This window comes from Solanum pennellii, chromosome 8 (genome assembly GCF_001406875.1).
Source record: "Solanum pennellii chromosome 8, SPENNV200".
In the NCBI taxonomy this organism is placed as follows: domain Eukaryota; kingdom Viridiplantae; phylum Streptophyta; class Magnoliopsida; order Solanales; family Solanaceae; genus Solanum; species Solanum pennellii.
Genome location: NC_028644.1, coordinates 1,032,254 through 1,049,520, shown reverse-complemented (window position 1 = coordinate 1,049,520; position 17,267 = coordinate 1,032,254). Strand labels below are relative to the sequence as shown.

At 32.7% G+C, this 17,267-nt stretch overlaps 3 protein-coding genes across 7 annotated transcripts in view; all 3 read right to left on the bottom strand.

The window, feature by feature from the left end:
- Positions 1-382: 382 nt before the first annotated feature.
- LOC107027399 (putative B3 domain-containing protein REM15) lies at positions 383-9,498 on the bottom strand. The gene is made up of 14 exons (XM_015228572.2): positions 9,342-9,498; positions 9,160-9,248; positions 8,547-8,850; positions 8,292-8,371; positions 7,923-8,154; positions 6,898-7,022; positions 6,571-6,796; positions 5,125-5,184; positions 4,890-5,012; positions 4,196-4,248; positions 3,427-3,730; positions 3,174-3,253; positions 1,434-1,655; positions 383-759 (listed from the first exon to the last, which is right to left on the bottom strand). The coding sequence occupies exons 2-14, from the start codon at positions 9,223-9,225 to the stop codon at positions 691-693; spliced, it is 1,944 nt and encodes a 647-aa protein (XP_015084058.1). The 5' UTR covers positions 9,226-9,248; positions 9,342-9,498; the 3' UTR covers positions 383-690.
- A 1,035-nt stretch (positions 9,499-10,533) lies between these two features.
- On the bottom strand, positions 10,534-15,065 carry LOC107028466 (B3 domain-containing protein REM10-like). Of its 3 annotated transcripts, none has more exons than XM_015229542.2 (8): positions 14,929-15,065; positions 13,753-14,071; positions 12,865-12,998; positions 12,464-12,692; positions 11,402-11,476; positions 11,202-11,314; positions 10,873-11,104; positions 10,534-10,710 (listed from the first exon to the last, which is right to left on the bottom strand). In XM_015229542.2, the coding sequence occupies exons 1-8, from the start codon at positions 14,992-14,994 to the stop codon at positions 10,673-10,675; spliced, it is 1,206 nt and encodes a 401-aa protein (XP_015085028.1). In that variant the 5' UTR covers positions 14,995-15,065; the 3' UTR covers positions 10,534-10,672. The 3 variants fall into 3 exon arrangements, with proteins under 3 accessions (XP_015085028.1, XP_027774579.1, XP_027774578.1); XM_027918778.1 differs by having other exon boundaries at positions 13,753-14,058; positions 14,929-15,050; XM_027918777.1 differs by lacking the exon at positions 10,534-10,710 and having other exon boundaries at positions 10,916-11,091.
- A 1,307-nt stretch (positions 15,066-16,372) lies between these two features.
- LOC107028465 (B3 domain-containing protein REM17-like) overlaps positions 16,373-17,267 on the bottom strand; it is a 5,840-nt gene continuing 4,945 nt past the window's right edge. For all 3 annotated transcript variants that reach the window (XM_027918774.1, XM_015229540.2, XM_027918775.1), the window contains one exon: positions 16,373-17,038. In XM_027918774.1, coding sequence (XP_027774575.1) covers positions 17,001-17,038 — 38 coding nt within the window. In that variant the 3' untranslated portion in view covers positions 16,373-17,000. The remainder of the gene's footprint in view (positions 17,039-17,267) is intronic.

The window sequence follows — 17,267 nt, the reverse complement described above, 5'->3', positions numbered from 1 at the left end:
GTGTTAATAATTTTTGTGAACAATATTTGATTATTTGAATTTACTTAAACATGAAAACATAATTTAAATAAGATTACTTTTATAAAATTAAAAATTTAAGGTAAATTTGAAAAAAAAAATGAGAACAAAGTTTTGAATGTTTTTTTTTAAAAAAAAAAATTCCAATTTCCACACGTCTAATTTAATTGTACCATGCAACCTTACTTATTATAGTATTAAGTCTAATATGAAATTACATTCTAAGTAGCAAACAATTAGGTAAATTGAGAGTGTTAATTGTTATAACTTGCCTCGGAAAGCGCGAAAGTCAAACCTGAAAATTTCATATACCCAAATTAAGCTTTAAAAAAATCAATTCAATTCGAGTTTATATGAATTGTACTTCGATCGAAGAATCAAAATTTTCATATCCAATCTGAATGATCTAAACATTCACCCTTAGTTTCAACAACACAAACAAACCTTTGAAATAATATTGAGCCCACAAAATTTACTGTCCTTTAAAGAATTTGATATCCTCACAATACTGGAAGTATTGAAATCATTTTCTACCAACAATTGAAATCCCAGAATATACACAAACCTTATCCACTATCTCGTGAAGGTAGATGTTGTTTCTGAAAGACCCTCGATAAGCAACAAGAAAACGGTACAAATAGACTCAAGTTTCCTTTACCATCACCAACTGCTTCATATTATCTTGTCAATGGCTTCTGTGATGCTTGGCGATTCGCATCCTTCAACTTCCAGAATATTTACCTACAGTTATCAAAACAAGATATTGACTCAAATTCTGAGACTGAAGTGTATAAAGCTTTACGTAACACCATACAGGTCTAAGGTAAACCTTTATATATGGAAAATTTGATAAGCAATTGTTTGGACATTTGATACATAATCAAACATATACACAGACTTCAGGCTCACACAGAGCAAAAATTCACACACTGACAGATACTCCCTCCGTTTCAATTTGTTTGCTCTACTTTTCATTTTAGTCGTTTCTAAAATAATGTTTCTTTCCTTTTTTGACAACTCTTTAACTTCAACTTTCTACGTTGTATGTTTAGGACGACTACAAGATTAAAGGATATGATAGTACATTCTACATGTCTTTAATTTACTTTCTTTAACTCCGTGTCAAGTCAAAACTAGGCAAACAAATTGAAAGAGAGGGACTATAAAATTACTTCCAGTCTCCATTTAATCTCTAACCAGTCAGCTAAAAATTGACCATTAACGGTACAATCAACACAATTTGAAATCTTCAAGACTTTGTGCAACTTACATAGCATTCAAAAATCTTGATTTTAAGATGTTTATAGTTCCAAAATAACTTCCACATTCTAATAACAAAAAGGACAAAAAGGAAATATAACAACATATACTAAAACACAGGATATCATGAAACTAAAGAGAAAAGAAATACTCACATGAGCTATAGGTATTGTGCCATTGTTGGTGAGTTCAAACTTGTAAGTATCTCCTACTTGAATACTATTTGCATTTCTGAACTGTGTCCATCCCCTTTTAAATCCAAATTGATGTCCCGTTCGCACTAGCCACACTGACCAGGATCTCTGCTTTTCGTCGATAAGAATCATCTCACTTCTACTCATCAAGCCATTTGATTTTACAAAATCCATGGGAAGATACTGCTCAAATTTATCCCAATATATAGATCAATACAGCATTATCACCAAAGAAAGCAAAAGTTTTTACTAAATTTGTTCAGCTCACTCTAACTAAAAGAGCTTTTGTGAAGGCGTAAGGTTTGATAGTGGATATGAAATGTGGGTTCGTATCAGCAGATGTTGAAGCTGGTGTTTGCGACATTGGAGTAGTCACGTCCGACTTCTTATGCCTAAGATGTTTTATTGCTTTCAAGTAACCAAGAAAAGAAGAAGAAAAAATCGTTATGCACGCGATATTTGCAACATTAATGAAGAAATCCAAACGGACATTGGTTTGCACATAAAAGTAAATATACAAATGATTATATTAAGTTGATTTTTACTCAATACTTCTTAAGTTCTCCGGAGTCTTTGCTGAATCATACCAGAGAAATTTAGTCAGCAAATGTTACTTGAATAGACAACATGCAATGCTGAAGTTTCTCAACCAATGCCAACAAAAGGTCAAGTCCAATTTCAACCATGTTCCTTTTCGGATGTCGAAAGGCCATCAAAATAAAATCCATAACAAGCTTTAGTTACTCGTTGAAAATATTGTTTTTCATGTTCTTTAAGAAACATGTCTAAACAGTTACAAAAACTGACGGTCTAGAAAGCAGTTACCGAAGACCATCTTTAGTAACCAAAACACACACATTCACTGCAAAGGTCTTCTACAGAACTATTTTATGCATCTCTATTTCACTCTTTCAAGAAGAACTTTTATTGATATTATTTGTCAAATATTGTTTATCCCACACGACTTTTCTTTGAAGTTTTTAAATAACAAAATATGAGAAATTGAAAATTTATTCTGATTGAACCTGCGACAGGGTCTTTAATTTAGAGGGCTAAATACATAAACATGAGCCAAAGGCCCCTTTATTTTGGATTATAGCCTATGAAAAATGAAGTACTTTGTTATAACAAGCAAAAGCAACTAAAACGAGAGTACAATATTAAATTCCAACTGTTTGGTTGGGTAAATTTTTAACAGTGTAGTTGTCTGTGAAGGACATGTTTTACAGTTTGGAGAACAAACACTAAATAATTTTATTGAAGATGTCATAGTTTCATGCTGTATATATCAAAGTAAAATGATCGCTGACAAAAAGACAGGTTGCTCAAATAAGAAAACTTACTGCAAACTTTTTCTCCATTAGGAACAATCTCAAATGTCATATAATCTCCCTTTTTTAAGTCATTCACAATGCAGAAGTTACTCCATTCACCATATACATGGACACATGAATCATAGGCAACAAGCCTTAAATTCCATGATCTTTGTCTTTCATCTCTTACAATCAGACCACATTTCTTGTTGGTAAGACTTTAAGAAGACGCTGAAATGGTTTAAACAATTTGCACATATGATACGGTTCATACTTTTGCTGTACATAACTCTAATGAACAGAGGAGGGAAAAATAAAATGGTGCAAATGATTCCTTTAGCCTGAAATATCTTGAATTGTTGAGGGGAAATGAGTTTTTGAGACTTACCAAGTAACCATTTGAAATGTAATTTGGTCTGACAATGCACTGATAATGAGATTGACCCCAACAGTTGTGACTAGCAGCTTCTGCACAGGGTTAGATTGTAGACAAATCCATGTCAAGAAAATCGAACATGACAGAAATGACTACCACCAACACATGATAGAGTCTAAGCATCTACCCCGGACATATATTTGTTAGTTTTTAATCTAAGCTAGTTAACACTTATCCTAAGATTAAGGAACTCTGCAGATGTTACCTTTGAATTCCACTTTCTTGAAAGTCTCTTCAGCATTATCGACTCCTTCTAGCAGATACTCTGTGTATTCTCTATCACAATGACTTGAATCAAAGATGGGAACTTCAAATTCCATATCTCCTTCATGTTTGAAGACCAAAATATCTCCCGATTGCAAATCATGCTCCTCTGCAAACTTTTCCCAACCCTCTTCTAATCGCCAGCCGTTCACCTTCATCAGCCACTTTTTCCCCATCCTTTTCAGTATTGCATGTTTAATATGGTTCAGTCCCTCCAGATACTTCAAGAAACCTATGGGAATTTTCTGCAGTACAACATAAACTTGCCCCAATTAAAGAACCATTGCTTTCAATTTTTTGTGTTTTTTTTCTTCTAGGATAAATCTTCCACCTCCACAACATCATAGATGCAACATATAGTAAACAAGGTAAAGATGGAAAAAAAACATGAAAGGATTATTCACAGGACCATGATTGAAACCTGGCTGAATCGGTTTGAAAAATTTGAGGTTTCTTTGAAGCGATTTTCATCGCAGTCACTAGATGACTTATTGGTCTCGAAGAAAAACTTAGTGCTAAATCAAAATTGCAATAGAATGATAAGCAATAATTTAATTTATAGAGACACAATGAAAGAATTTCAATAAAGGATATAACCACTATCGGGAAATTTTAGTAATTCACTTGATTGACTACTTGAATTTTTCACCATGTTGATTGTGAGGGTTCGATTTTCCATCTTGAAATCTCCTCCCAATTTCTCATTTTACCTGTACTTGATTCAGAAGTGACCGGTCTGGATCTGTGGAGAAGAAATGGAATTCTTCCAAATAAATGGAAACAAGAAGTATTGATGAGAAATGGGTTTAGGGTTTACTAAGCGGATCCTCCAAGAAAACTAAAATTTCTCGTCAATGAACTGTAAACTCAGATTGATTCTTCCCTTAATCATGATTAGCCAAGTTATTGCTTGAATTGAACACACTTATCATTATTTAATATCAACGGCGGAGAATCATGATTGGAATAATATGTTCCTCCCCTACATTCCATCAATTCATTTTTACTTAATACTTTTAACATATCAAAAAGTGTCACACCCTGAGCCTAGACCCTAGGTGGGACCGACACTCGATGCCATTGCTAGTTCGAGCATACCCATAACATAGCACTAAACATGAGCAGAAACATAGTTTAAAAACATTCGAAGAGACAAGTCTTGTAAAAGAAACATTTTTCATAATGTAAGTTATAGTTACTGAAATTACTGACAAGGACATGAAGGTCCAAACTAAAGCATAACTAACTATAAGGCCTCTAACATAATTGAGTAATGTCTACGTGTACAAGGCCCCCGGCATACCTTAAACACATAATCATAAAGTACTAGAAAACTATAAACTAAGCCCCTGGAAACATAGAGGAGATCACCATAGCAAAAGATTTAGGACCTAAAGATGTTACCTTTGAATTCAAAATTCTTGGATATCTCTTCAGCATAATTGCATCTGTTTCTTGTTGAAGATACTCTGCATATTCTGTCACACTGCCTCAAATCAAAGATGGAAACCTCAAATTCCATGTCTCCTTCATGTTTGAAAATCAACAAATCTCCCAAATTGCAAATCATTCTCCTTAGCAAACATTTTCCAACCCTCTTCTAATAGCCAACTGCTCACCTTCACCAACCACGTTTTACCTGCCCTTCCCAGTATAGCATGTTCATATTGATCGTGTCCATTCAGATACTTTAAGAAACCTATAGGAATTTTCTGCAGTACAATGCAAACTTAACAACAACATACCCAATGTAGGGGTCTAAGAAATGTAGAGTGTACGCAGAAGACCTTATGTCTACCTTGGAGGTAGAGAGGTTGTTTCAATATAACACAAACTTGCCCAAAATAAAAACTATACAAAAGAATGTCTTGCTTTCCTTTTTAGTCCATTTAAAAAAGAATGTATGTTTCCCTCTTAACAACTCTTCAAAGACGAGTAAAGAATTACAGAAATCTTGATCTCTTAAGGGAGATATAAAATCACGATAATTTTAGTCTTTGAGATACAAATGGTAAAACATACACAGAATAAACACACGAATCTATTTCTTTCGAAATGAAACAAAATTTACCTGTGTTGGAACATCAGTATTACAACATAAGTCAAGTGCCACGACCAAACAAAGCACACAATTCTATTTCTTCCGAAAACAATGCTTAGAGAAAGAGGAGATATATTTCAAAAATTTCATAACAAATTCTGAAGCACTGCCGTAGTATATATAGCTAACAAATAAGAATTGACTTATTGTGATGAAAAGGTGTAACCATTCCAACAATTAATCAATCAATCAGATAATCCAAATCCGAATTGAAACTGAGCGATGACAAAATGTTTGCCTTCTTCCCAACTCATTAAGTTACAGAGAAGTTCTTTTCTATTTATCCCAAACTAATTCTTCTCCTTCCTCCGTTATGGAACAGCATCTCTTCATTTCTCATTCACGGATCTAAAGGCTACCATAATATAATTACTATCATGCATGAAAAGGATACTTTGAAAACAAAAGTACAACACATGCTAATTTCTTTGCCCATCATAAAATGCTTCATATCATCTACAATGACTTCTGTGATGCTTGGCAATTGGCATCCTTAATTCCCAGAATATTTACCTACATTTTTCAAAACAAAACATAGACTCAGTTCTTAGACTGAATTGTACAAAGCTTTACTTACATAACCATAGAGGTCTAAGGTAAACCTTTTATATGGAAAATTTGGTAAGCAATTGTTTGGACATTTGATACAATATCAACAGAAAAAAAAATCGTTTTTGTACACAATACAGGGACTTGCACTCTCACACAGAACAAATTCACACACTGACTATAAGAAATAGAATTACTTCAACAGTCTCCATTTACTCTCTAACCAATCAAGGTCAGCTAAAAGTTTGACCATTAACAGACAATCAACACAATTTGAAGCCTTCAAAATTCTGTTGAAGGACATTCAACAATCTCACTAAAAATTGCTTTTGGTTCCACAATAACTCCCATATTCTAATAACAGAAGGAACAAAAAGAAAAATAACAACATGTAACACAAGATAGTCATGAAACTAAAGAGAAATAAAGCAATACTCATATGAATTATAGGTATTGTGCCATTGTTGGTGAGTTCAAACTTGTAAGTATCTCCTTCTTGAAGACCATTTGCTTTTCTGAACTGTGGCCATCCCCTTTTAATTCCAAAGTGGTGTTCCATTTGCCCAAGCAACACTGACCATGATCTCTGCTTTTCATCGACAAGAATCATCTCACTTCTACTCATCAAGCCATTTGATTTCACAAAACGCATCGGAAAATACTGCTCAAATTTATCCCAATATATAGACCAATACGCCATTATCACAACAAAAAATAAAAATTAACAAAGGTTTTTACTAAATTTGTTCAGACCACTCTTACCAAAATAGCTTTTGTGAAGGTGTAACGTCTGATAGTGGATATAAAATGAGGGTTGGCATCAGCAGATGTTGAAGCTGGTGTTTGCGATATCGGAGTAGTCATGTCCGACGTTTTATGCCTAAGATCTGTTATTGTTTTGAAGTAACCAAGAAAAGAAGAAAAAAGAAACATCAGTCATTATGCACATGATAGTTGCAACATTAATGAAGGTCATTCTTTACTTGGTTTGCTCATAAAAGTAAATATACCAATAATTATATCACATAGATTTTTATCCAAGTCGAGTCTTTGCTGAAGATACCAGAGAAATTTAGTCAGCAAATTAGACTTGAGTAGACAACATATATGCTTAAATTTCTCTAGCAGTGCCAACAAAACGTTAACTCCAATTTCAACCATGTTCCTCTTAGGGTGTCGGAAAGGCCATCAAAATAGAATCCATAACAAGCTTGAGTCCTAGTTAAAAGTACCGTATTTCATGCTCTTTAAGCAAACATATTTGAACAGTTACAAAAACTCACGGTCTAGAAAGAACTTACCGATGACCATCTTAACTAACCAAAACACACACATTCACCGCAAAGGTCTTCTACAGAACTAGTTTATGCATCCCTATTACACTCATTTCAAGAAAAAGTACTTTTATCGATACTATTTGACAAATATTGTTTAATCCACATGAATTTTCTTTGAAGGTTTTAAATAAAAAAATATGAAAATTTATCCAAATGGAGACTGCAACAGGGCCTTTAATTTAGAGGTCTCAAAACATAAACATGAGCCAAGGGCAGCACTTCGTTATAAGAAGTAAAATGCAACTAAAAAGAAAGTACAATATTAAATTTTTCAACTGTTTGGTTGGGTAAATTTTTAACAGCGTAGTTATTTGTGAAGAACATGTTTTAAAGTTTGGAGAACCAACACCAAATTATTTTGTCGAAGATGTCATATAGTGGCATATAGTATATATCAAAGTAAAAAGATCGTTGACAAAAAGACAGATGTTGCTTAAATGGAAAACTTACAGTGAAATTTCCATATAGGTTTTTCTCCATTAGCAACAACCTCAAACATCATATAATCTCCCTCCTTCAAGTTATTCACAGCGCAGAAGTCACTCCATCCACCAAATGCACAGACACTTGAATCATAGGTAACAAGCCTTAAATTCCACGATCTTTGTCTTTCGTCTCTGATAAGCAAACCACATTTCTTGTTGAAGAGACCGTTGTCCATTGCAAATTGTTTAGGAAGACGCTGAAATGATTTATAATGATTTTCATAGCTGTAAATAACTCCAATAAACAGAGGAGGGAAAAGACAAATGGTGCAAATGTTTCCCTTTAGCCTGAAATTTCTCAAACTGTAAATGGGAAATGAGTTTTGAGACTTACCAAGAAACCCTTTGAAATGGAATATGGTCTAACAATGCACTCAAAATGAGATTGACCCCAAGAGCTATGAGTAGCAGCTTCTGCAAAGAGTTTGAATTGTCTATTAAATTGTTAAATGTAGACAAATCCATGTCAAAATGACTACCATCAACACATGAAGAGCGTCTAAACAACCACCCTGGACATCTATTTGTAAGTTATTAATCTAAACTATTTGAAACTTATGTTAAGATTAAGGGACTCTAAATATGTTACCTTTTTCCACTTTCTTTGAAGTCGCTTCAACATACTTGCCCTCTTCTTCTTGCAGATACTCTGCGTACTCTCTGTCACAATGACTTGAATCAAAGATGGAAACTTGAAATTCCATGTCTCCTTCATGTTTGAAAATCAACAAATCTCCCAATTGCAAATCATTCTCCTTAGCAAACCTTTTCCAACCCTCTTCTAATCGCCAACCGTTCACCTTCACCAGCCACTTTTTACCCCTACTTCTCAGTATTGCTTGTTTAATATGGTTCAATCCCTTCAAATACTTCAAGAAACCTATAGGAATTTTCTGCCAGTACAACATAAACTAGCCCCAATTAAAAAAACTATAGCTTTCAAATTTTAATGGGATAAATTTTTCCACCTCCACAACATCATACATGCAACATATACTACATCTACACTTTTCTTATTAGATCATCCAAAAAGAATGTCACCTCTCTATAATTGGAAAAAAGTTCACTTTAAGCTTTCCCTAATCAAAAATCTTACTTTACTTTCTTAAACTTCTAAGTCAAAATATGTCAAATAAATTGGGACCAAAGGAAGTATTAAACAAAGGAAAGACATAAAAAAATTTTTGAAAAGGATTACTCACAATACAATGCTTGTAACCTGGCTGAATTGGTTTGAAAAAACGAGGTTTTTTTGAAGCTATTTTCATGGCAGTCAACAAAAATGCCCTTCCTGTTTGCAAAATCCAAATTACAGTAGATTGTTAAGTAGTAATTCAATTTTATATAGATACAACATGAATAAATTTCAAAGTAAAGAAAATACCAAATAGTACGAAAATCTTAGTAGCTCAGTTGATTAACTCTCCTAATTTCTTCTCCATTTCCGATTTAGGGTTTATTAAGCGATCAACTGTGAACTCGGATTCTGCTCCTTCTCCATAGCTCCAAATTTTTTTTTTCGAGGTTTGGCTTAAATAAAATACACATATAATAGTTTATAATACTATTATATAATAATTGAGATTTAATTAATTAAAATAGAATCCTAAATCATATGATTAAAAACTTATAATAATCAATTCTTATAAGTTTGCTTTAAAAATATATTTACAATCCCAAAAATTTAGCTTTTCTAAATACATTAAAAACTTGATCAAGCGGATAATTATATTTAAGGGTTTGGCCAACCAATAAACAATTGATTGATTAAAGGACGAATACATCTCGAATTATCATAAATTATGTGCAAATATTCTTTGTCATATTTTTGAGACATTGATATTTCTATCGTCAAAAAACTAGAGAATATATGCCTTTTCTCTCTAACAGAAGACTAAATAGGGACACGTGACACGATCTTATCCGTCGATTCGTTTTAATAAATGTTGGGTCGGTGGATAAGATTTGACACGTGTATGTCCGTTAGTATGAAGAGTATATATGTATTAGTTTTTGGACAGTAGGGGGCATTTATGTCGCAAAAATATGACGGAAGATGCATACCATTTACGATAGTTCAAAAATATCAAATTCGTATTAAGTTATGAGCAATGTATTGACTCAATCATTTCATATTCTCTTCTTTTACTTTCATTCACTACTAGTCCAATATATTCATCTCCAATCAAACAAAACAATTTTTTTTTCCAGCTCTACGTAAGTTGGTATTTTATGTAATTGTAAATTATAACAAAGAAATATATGAAAGCCTAAATTTTGAGGATGCATTACTTTATGGTAATAATGTAATTATAACTTTATATTAATTTTTAATGGGTTAATAGTTTAACCAATAAGAAATTTGAGTAATTCATCACCATACTAGTAAACGATCAACTATAAAAGTTTAATTCATTTATCAACCATTATCCAATAACATAATACAAATAAGTCTATAAGTCAATTTTATGGTTGGCTTTTCGATTATGGTTTGATTTTAAACCGCCCTAGAAATTGAAACAGAACAAAAAAAAAATAAGACAAACAAATGGAAACGTAGCAAGGAAAAGTAGTAATTATGCATGAAAGGACACATCAAAATAAAAGTAAAACATAGAACATATCATACAACTTATCATCAAAGTTTTTTTTTTGTTGTTGAGATGTAGCAAAATGTAATAGATCCAAAAACATTATATCCACTTGCTTTAATCCCTAGTTTCCTTTCCCATCACCAGCATCATCATATTTACCTACAAATGTTACAAACAAAACATAGCCTCATTATATAATCTAAACTTTGGAGACTAAATTGTATAATCATGAAAAAAAACAAACATATATCAATTGTTATACATTATGAAACATCAAAGTCATGAAACTAAAAGAAGATTCAGAAGAAGAAAAAAACTTACAATGGAAATGAACTAAAGGTATTGTGCCATTGTTGATGAGTTCGAACTTGTAAGTATCTCCAACTTGAACACCGTTGGCTTCTATGAACTTTCGCCATCCCTTTTTAATTCCAAAGTGATACTTGTCGATTTGCCCAAGGCACATTGACCATGATCTCCGTTTTTCATCCATGATAATCAACTCGCATTTATCCAGCAAGCCATTTGATTTTGCAAAAGCTATTGGAAGATACTACTCAAATATATAGATTTAATACCGAATTATCATTAAAAGAAAGAAGAAAAGTAGCTAAGGTAGTTGTTGCTGAATTTGTAAAAATCACTCTTACCATAACAGGAAATCTGAGGGTGTAAGGTTTAATAGTAGATATAAAATGAGGGTTGGCATCAGCAGCTTCTTGTGATTTAGGAGTAGTCACGTCCGAGGTCTCAAGCATAGCATCTGTTATTGCAGAAGAAACATTACAATCATAAATGTAACAAAAAGACGGGGGGATATTTGACATAACTAGAAAAGTTCTTTCCGAACCTTCATCTGACATTCTTTCAGCATCCAAATCTTTATTCTTTACTTCATCCCGAAGAAACGGGCTTTCTCTCAAATCTAGTTTTGTTAATTGAAACAACATCAGTACTGAAATTGAAGATGAATTTAAAACCAAAAAAAAAAAAGATCAAGTCGAAACAGAAAGGAACTGTTATCTGTTGGGCACATACAGTCATACAGATAGAAACTTTTCTGATATTACTCGATGAAGTGATTAATAGCAATATACTTTTGAAGAGTACCGAAGTTAGCTCAAAGGGGTTTCTACCACACACTCAAAAGCTTCTCACCGTAACAGTCATTATCTAGAGGAAAAAAAGCAGTGCGATATTATATACTTCCTTCACACTCTTCAAAAAAGAGAAGTCTCTAGACAGTAAGACTTTTGTCCTCTGTTGAACCAGGGGAATTGAACAGTTGTAGGACCTCATAAGAATTTGAGAAATATGTAAGATAAAGTAATAAGATCCACAACAGAATACTATACCGAATATGTACGATCAGGGCAACAAGATGGAATCGATTAGAAGATGGCAGAATCCTAGAGCTAAAAAAGGCAAATGCAGATCTACGTTGAACAGAATATTAATCAAGGTCAGTTAACAGAACATGTGTTGACCAAAAAATTCAGAGGATCAGTGACAAGACAAAGTAAGAGTAGATGAAGCACACACAAAAAGACCCCTCGATGCCCCTAAAACCGAGTCAACTGCTCTACCCCACATACTATCTGCATCCCGACAACTCCAGGAAGCCCTCATAGCAACCAACTTCTCCCTAATCTCCTGAGAATTTGGCCTCAGTAAAGCCTCCCCATCTAATCCTTAGTTGGTCATATGCGACCCTCTTCTTCTTTCTCTTGGTCTTTCTAATGTGTGTCTAGCAATTATAATTCAAACCATAGAAATTGTGAATATACAAAAGTCAATGACTAGATAGGATCCTTGTACTATAATTTCATCTCATCGTAATTAATTTAAATAAGTAAACAGCAGAAAACAGGATGAGATAGTTTTAAGATAAGGTCTTAGATGAGAAACTTGCCATGAAATCTGAATATAGGTGTTTCTCCATTGGAAACTATCTCAAACATTAAGATATCTCCTTCCTTTAAGCATTTCGTACGGCTGAATTCATGCCATCCACTTCCAATGAAGGTGTTTTTGCCATTTGTATGCACACCAAACGTCCATGATCGTTGCTCATCCCTCACAATTATCTCACATTTCCTGTTGCGGAGTCTATTTTCTTGTGCAAATTGTTTTGGAATACACTGAAACAGTTTGTAAGCAGTCGCAAATAAACAATCAATATGTATGTTTGTTTTAATCTTCCAAGTTGTCAAACAGATAATTGTTCTCATAGGCTTATGTAGGAAACAAATTCATCTTTTTCCGTTTTTTTCCCAGCATAATAGTAAAAGTATAATGTACTTGTGAAATTACCAGACAATACTTTGAAAGGCAATAAGGTCGAATTGTACAAATGAAATGAGAGCGACTGAGATGCTTGTCCTTATAAGCAGCTTTTACATTGGAGAAACCCTTGCCTGATTTCTTGATTTTGCGCTTTGGTTTTTCTGTTGCATTTGTTAATTACACACAGAGTCATGTCAGAAAAGAATATAGATAAAAAAAGGAAGTTACACATTTAACTGCTCGGCCAATAATATTTCTATTTTGTTTTGGACAAACAACTATTAAGTTAATTTCTCAAAAATAAAACTTCACCAACAAAATTACAAAACAATAGCTTCAATAAGAAAGAGTCTGTCTTGAAAGACTATCTTTTAGCTAAATGCAAGTATTTGTCATAACCTATGGGGTTGAACTAAACTACTCCCTCTGTCCCAAGTGAAAGTGAAAGGGTTCGGAGTACGAGGGTCGATACACCTAATTTTGGGTGTGAATTAGAAATACATCCTCTATTATTTAGTATATTTACATATTTGAATGATACATGAAAAGTACTATAGTCACATATATGTGCTACTAGGCCTTCCAATGTCAAGTTTTCTCATATTTCCAATATATGCAACTTAGCCTTCTAATGTCAAGTCCTCAAAGGGTGTGGTGTGGTGGGTGAGATTCCTCCACCCTTAACCAGATGTCTCGACTTTGAGTCTTGTGAATGGAGAAACCTTTGTAGGAAGCGGGATTTATTTTGATCTTTTCAATTCACTTTCCTATTTCTGTTTTAGTTTTTCTAAATGAAGTAAGCATCATCAAAATTGTTCCTCATATTCATACCGGCAATGCATTGTTACTATTCTTATATACTTAAGAAAATTAATTTCCATATAGGAAACAAATAACAGAACAAAAGAAGTTCACCTTTGGATTTCAATTTCTTGGAAGACTCTTCAACAATACAGGCTTCTTCTTCTTTTCTTCCATGAACATGAACTCCTTGTTCGTATTCTCTCTCACAACAACTTGAATCAAAGACGGCGACCTCAAATTCCATGTCTCCTTCATGTCTGAATATCAAAACATTTCCCAATTGTAAATCATGGTCCTTTACAAACTCTTCCCAACCATCTTCCAGTCGCCGTCCATTCACCTTCACGGACCACTTCTTACTTGCCCGTCTTAGCAATGCATATTCATTCCCTTGTCCCTTCAAATACTTGAAGAAACCTATAGGAATTGTCTTCAATACAACAATTTCGTATGATTAAAATGGCCTTGTCCCGTCATTATCAATTTCAACACACAATACAAAATACGCATGTGAACATTCCTAAAATGTCAACAACAACAACACACCCAGTAAAATCCCACAACTGAGGTCTCGGGAGAAAGTAAATTGTACGCAGACCTCACCACTACCTTATGAAGTTAGAGAGGTTGTTTCCAAAAAACCACTTTGCTCTAAAATGTCGACAAATATTAAATTCGTAATCCATGATTTCAAAAGTGAAGGTTGACCCTACCATGTTTAAACCATGGATCATTCTACAATGCTAATACTATTTTCTTAGAGGTGTCAAATAGACCAGTTGAACTGAATTTTATCGAGCCGCTACATTGTCCAATCATTAAGCCACCCAAACATAACTTGGCCTGAAATGTTTTAGTCAAAACGCGATAAACTTAACTTAACCCTCACAACACTTACCAACTATGTTTTCTCTATAATGACTATGATCAACATATCAAACCAAAAAAAAGGTCTTTTTTAAGGGAAAATTACTCGATATAGCAAACAGATACACTATGAGTTTTGAGTATACAACGTCTTCCCCACTCTGCCAGAACTGTCTTATACTACGATATTGAACAAACTCAACCAATGGATCCACTATGAGGAGTCATATTTTACATGAAATAGCAAAACTTCAAATAAATTACAACACATAGCAAGAGTTTTGAGTATCAATTTTCTATGTATCAGTACATCAATCTGCTCTATATTTATCCAACTATACAAGTATTTTTCACCCAAATAATCAATAAACGAAGATTCACAGCATGCAACAGACCAAAAAAATCAAAATTATTACTTACAATTTGTTGCTTACAACCTGGCAAAATAGGTTTTAAAAAATGAGGTTTTTTTGGAGGGATTTTCATGTAAAGAACTTGAAAAGTTTACAGAAGTAATGGAAAACCCTGCGCTTTAAATCAGGTACTTTCTCCGGTTCATATTATTGCCCTTTGGGTTTTATTTTCGCCCTATATTTATAGGAAAAGTTACATAAATAATTACAAATTTTAGCGATATTTTTTATTTATTACCATTTATAACAATATTATGTTAAATCTGTAATATGTATTAAAAATGAATTAAGTATGCAATAAATATGTATTATAACAATTTTTAAAAATTTATTTAGTAAGAAGTTTACACATTGTATTATAAGTATATTAAAATGTGTAATAAATGTATTGTTTATCAATAAAATTTGTATTATATGTGAATAATAATTTATCCTCTGTAATATGAATTAAAAGTGTAGTATAAATGTATTAAAAGTGATTAGGTGAGAAAAAAAGTTATTATAAATGGTAAATATTTTTGATTTATAGTATATTTATGTAAGTTTTTCATATTTATATTTGAGAAAAGGGTTAGCAAAATATTTATATTATACCAAATATTTAAATGTATATATGTGCCTGGATAAATTACTATTTATAATTAGTCAATATTGGACACATATATACCTTTAAAATAGTGTCTTTCCAGAGTTTGATATTATTACAGCAATTTCGATCAAAGTTCAGATATATTTCAGACCATTTTTTCTTTATATTCTCTAGGAGATTAGTTTAAGAGATTAATTACTTATACTTATAATTTAAACTTTAAATTATTTTTATTTACAAAAATAGTTTGTCCATAACTAAAAAGGATATCATTGAAAATTGATGTTCAATTTATGTCATAATTTTTTTTCTTTAATAGACGTACATTATCTTACAAATTCACTTACTATGGAACTGTGCGAGTAACTATCAAATTTAAAGTATATTTTTTTAAAAAAAAATTGATTTCAAACTTTTTAAAATGTAAAAACTTTGACCTATAAATTTATATTTCATAAAAATTCATAATTTTTAAAACTTTATTAACAAAAAAAAAAGATTCATTCTCGACGTAAAGACATTGTTAGTAAGTACATATGAAAGGATTTTATCGATCATTAGCTAGTTACTACAATTATTAATTCATTACACTAATGAATCTTTGTAAATTTATTGATAGATTGTGTTAGAATATTTAAATATTTTATTTATGAATTATAATGTGCTCATTTGGTAACATAGTATGAGAATAAGGAAACTTTTGATAGTTCTTCACAAAATATGAGAGTTTTATGCTTATAAAAAAACACAATTTAGTTAAGAAATTCAAATTATATGTCCAAATAAAATTTTAAATTTTAAATTAACCTAACTTCAAATCATGTCCAAATGACATATTAGATAGATAAATAAGGATAAATCATATAAAAAAAATTAATTCCTTTCTGATTATGTAAATAAACACTTATTACAAGATCAGTGAATTAAACTAATTAAAATTTGCAAGTAAAATGTACATGTCATGTAATCAAATGAAGGGTAATTGAAGAACATTATATCTAAGGTACATCTTGGACCTCGAACTTTGGTCTAATGGTAAGAGCACAACACGTGATATATGGGTTTAGTGCACGTTACAGGCTCAAAAATCCATTATTCAGCGAGCTTTGAACCATGTACCATTGGACCTCGAACTTTGGTCTAATGGTAAGAGCACAACACGTGATGTATGGGTTTAGTGCACGTTACAGGTTCAAAATCCATTATTCACCGAGCTTTGAACCATGTACCATTGGACCTCGAACTTTGGTCTAATGGTAAGAGCACAACACGTGATTTATGGGTTTAGTGCACGTTACAGGTTCAAAATTCATTATTCACCGAGCTTTGAACCATGTACCATTGGATCTCGAGGATTTCTCCGTTACGAAAAAAAATAAAATCTGAACGTACATTATCTGTTGAGATTAGAGCAACATGTAGTGTATCCAAAGCATCATCACCTTCAATGCTCCTTTCCCTAGCCCATCACCAACTGCTTCACTAACTTGTCAAGGGCTTTGCTTGGCATCCTTTCCAGAATATATACCTGGAAAAAAATCTTCTAAGATTACATAGACTCTCTTTCCAGTAGATCTAGTTTCGTAGACTTGATTCCATAAAACCAACAACAACGTAACCAATGTAACCACACAAGTGGCCAGGAGAGAGTAGAATGTACGTAGACCTTAAGAGGTTGTTTCCGATAGACCCTTGGCTCAAGAAGTCCGATAATAGAAGTGAAGCTAGATTTTGTGTGTGTGTGGGGGGGGGGGGGG

What these genes read in the sequence shown, in the direction of transcription:
- LOC107027399 (XM_015228572.2), bottom strand. Translation starts at nt 9,225, where the DNA reads ATGAAAATAGCTTCAAAAAAACCTCGTTTTTTCAAACCAATTCAGCCA. An exon ending in AATACCTATAATTCATATGA is followed by an intron (nt 5,185 to 6,570) that starts GTATTGCTTTAT and finishes AAATTCCTATAG; the next exon opens with GTTTCTTAAAGTATCTGAAT. An exon ending in TGCTATACTGGGAAGGGCAG is followed by an intron (nt 5,013 to 5,124) that starts GTAAAACGTGGT and finishes TCAAACATGAAG; the next exon opens with GAGACATGGAATTTGAGGTT.
- LOC107028466 (XM_015229542.2), bottom strand. Translation starts at nt 14,994, where the DNA reads ATGAAAATCCCTCCAAAAAAACCTCATTTTTTAAAACCTATTTTGCCA. An exon ending in CCCTCAGATTTCCTGTTATG is followed by an intron (nt 11,105 to 11,201) that starts GTAAGAGTGATT and finishes ATATTTGAGTAG; the next exon opens with TATCTTCCAATAGCTTTTGC. An exon ending in ACCTTTAGTTCATTTCCATT is followed by an intron (nt 10,711 to 10,872) that starts GTAAGTTTTTTT and finishes TAACATTTGTAG; the next exon opens with GTAAATATGATGATGCTGGT.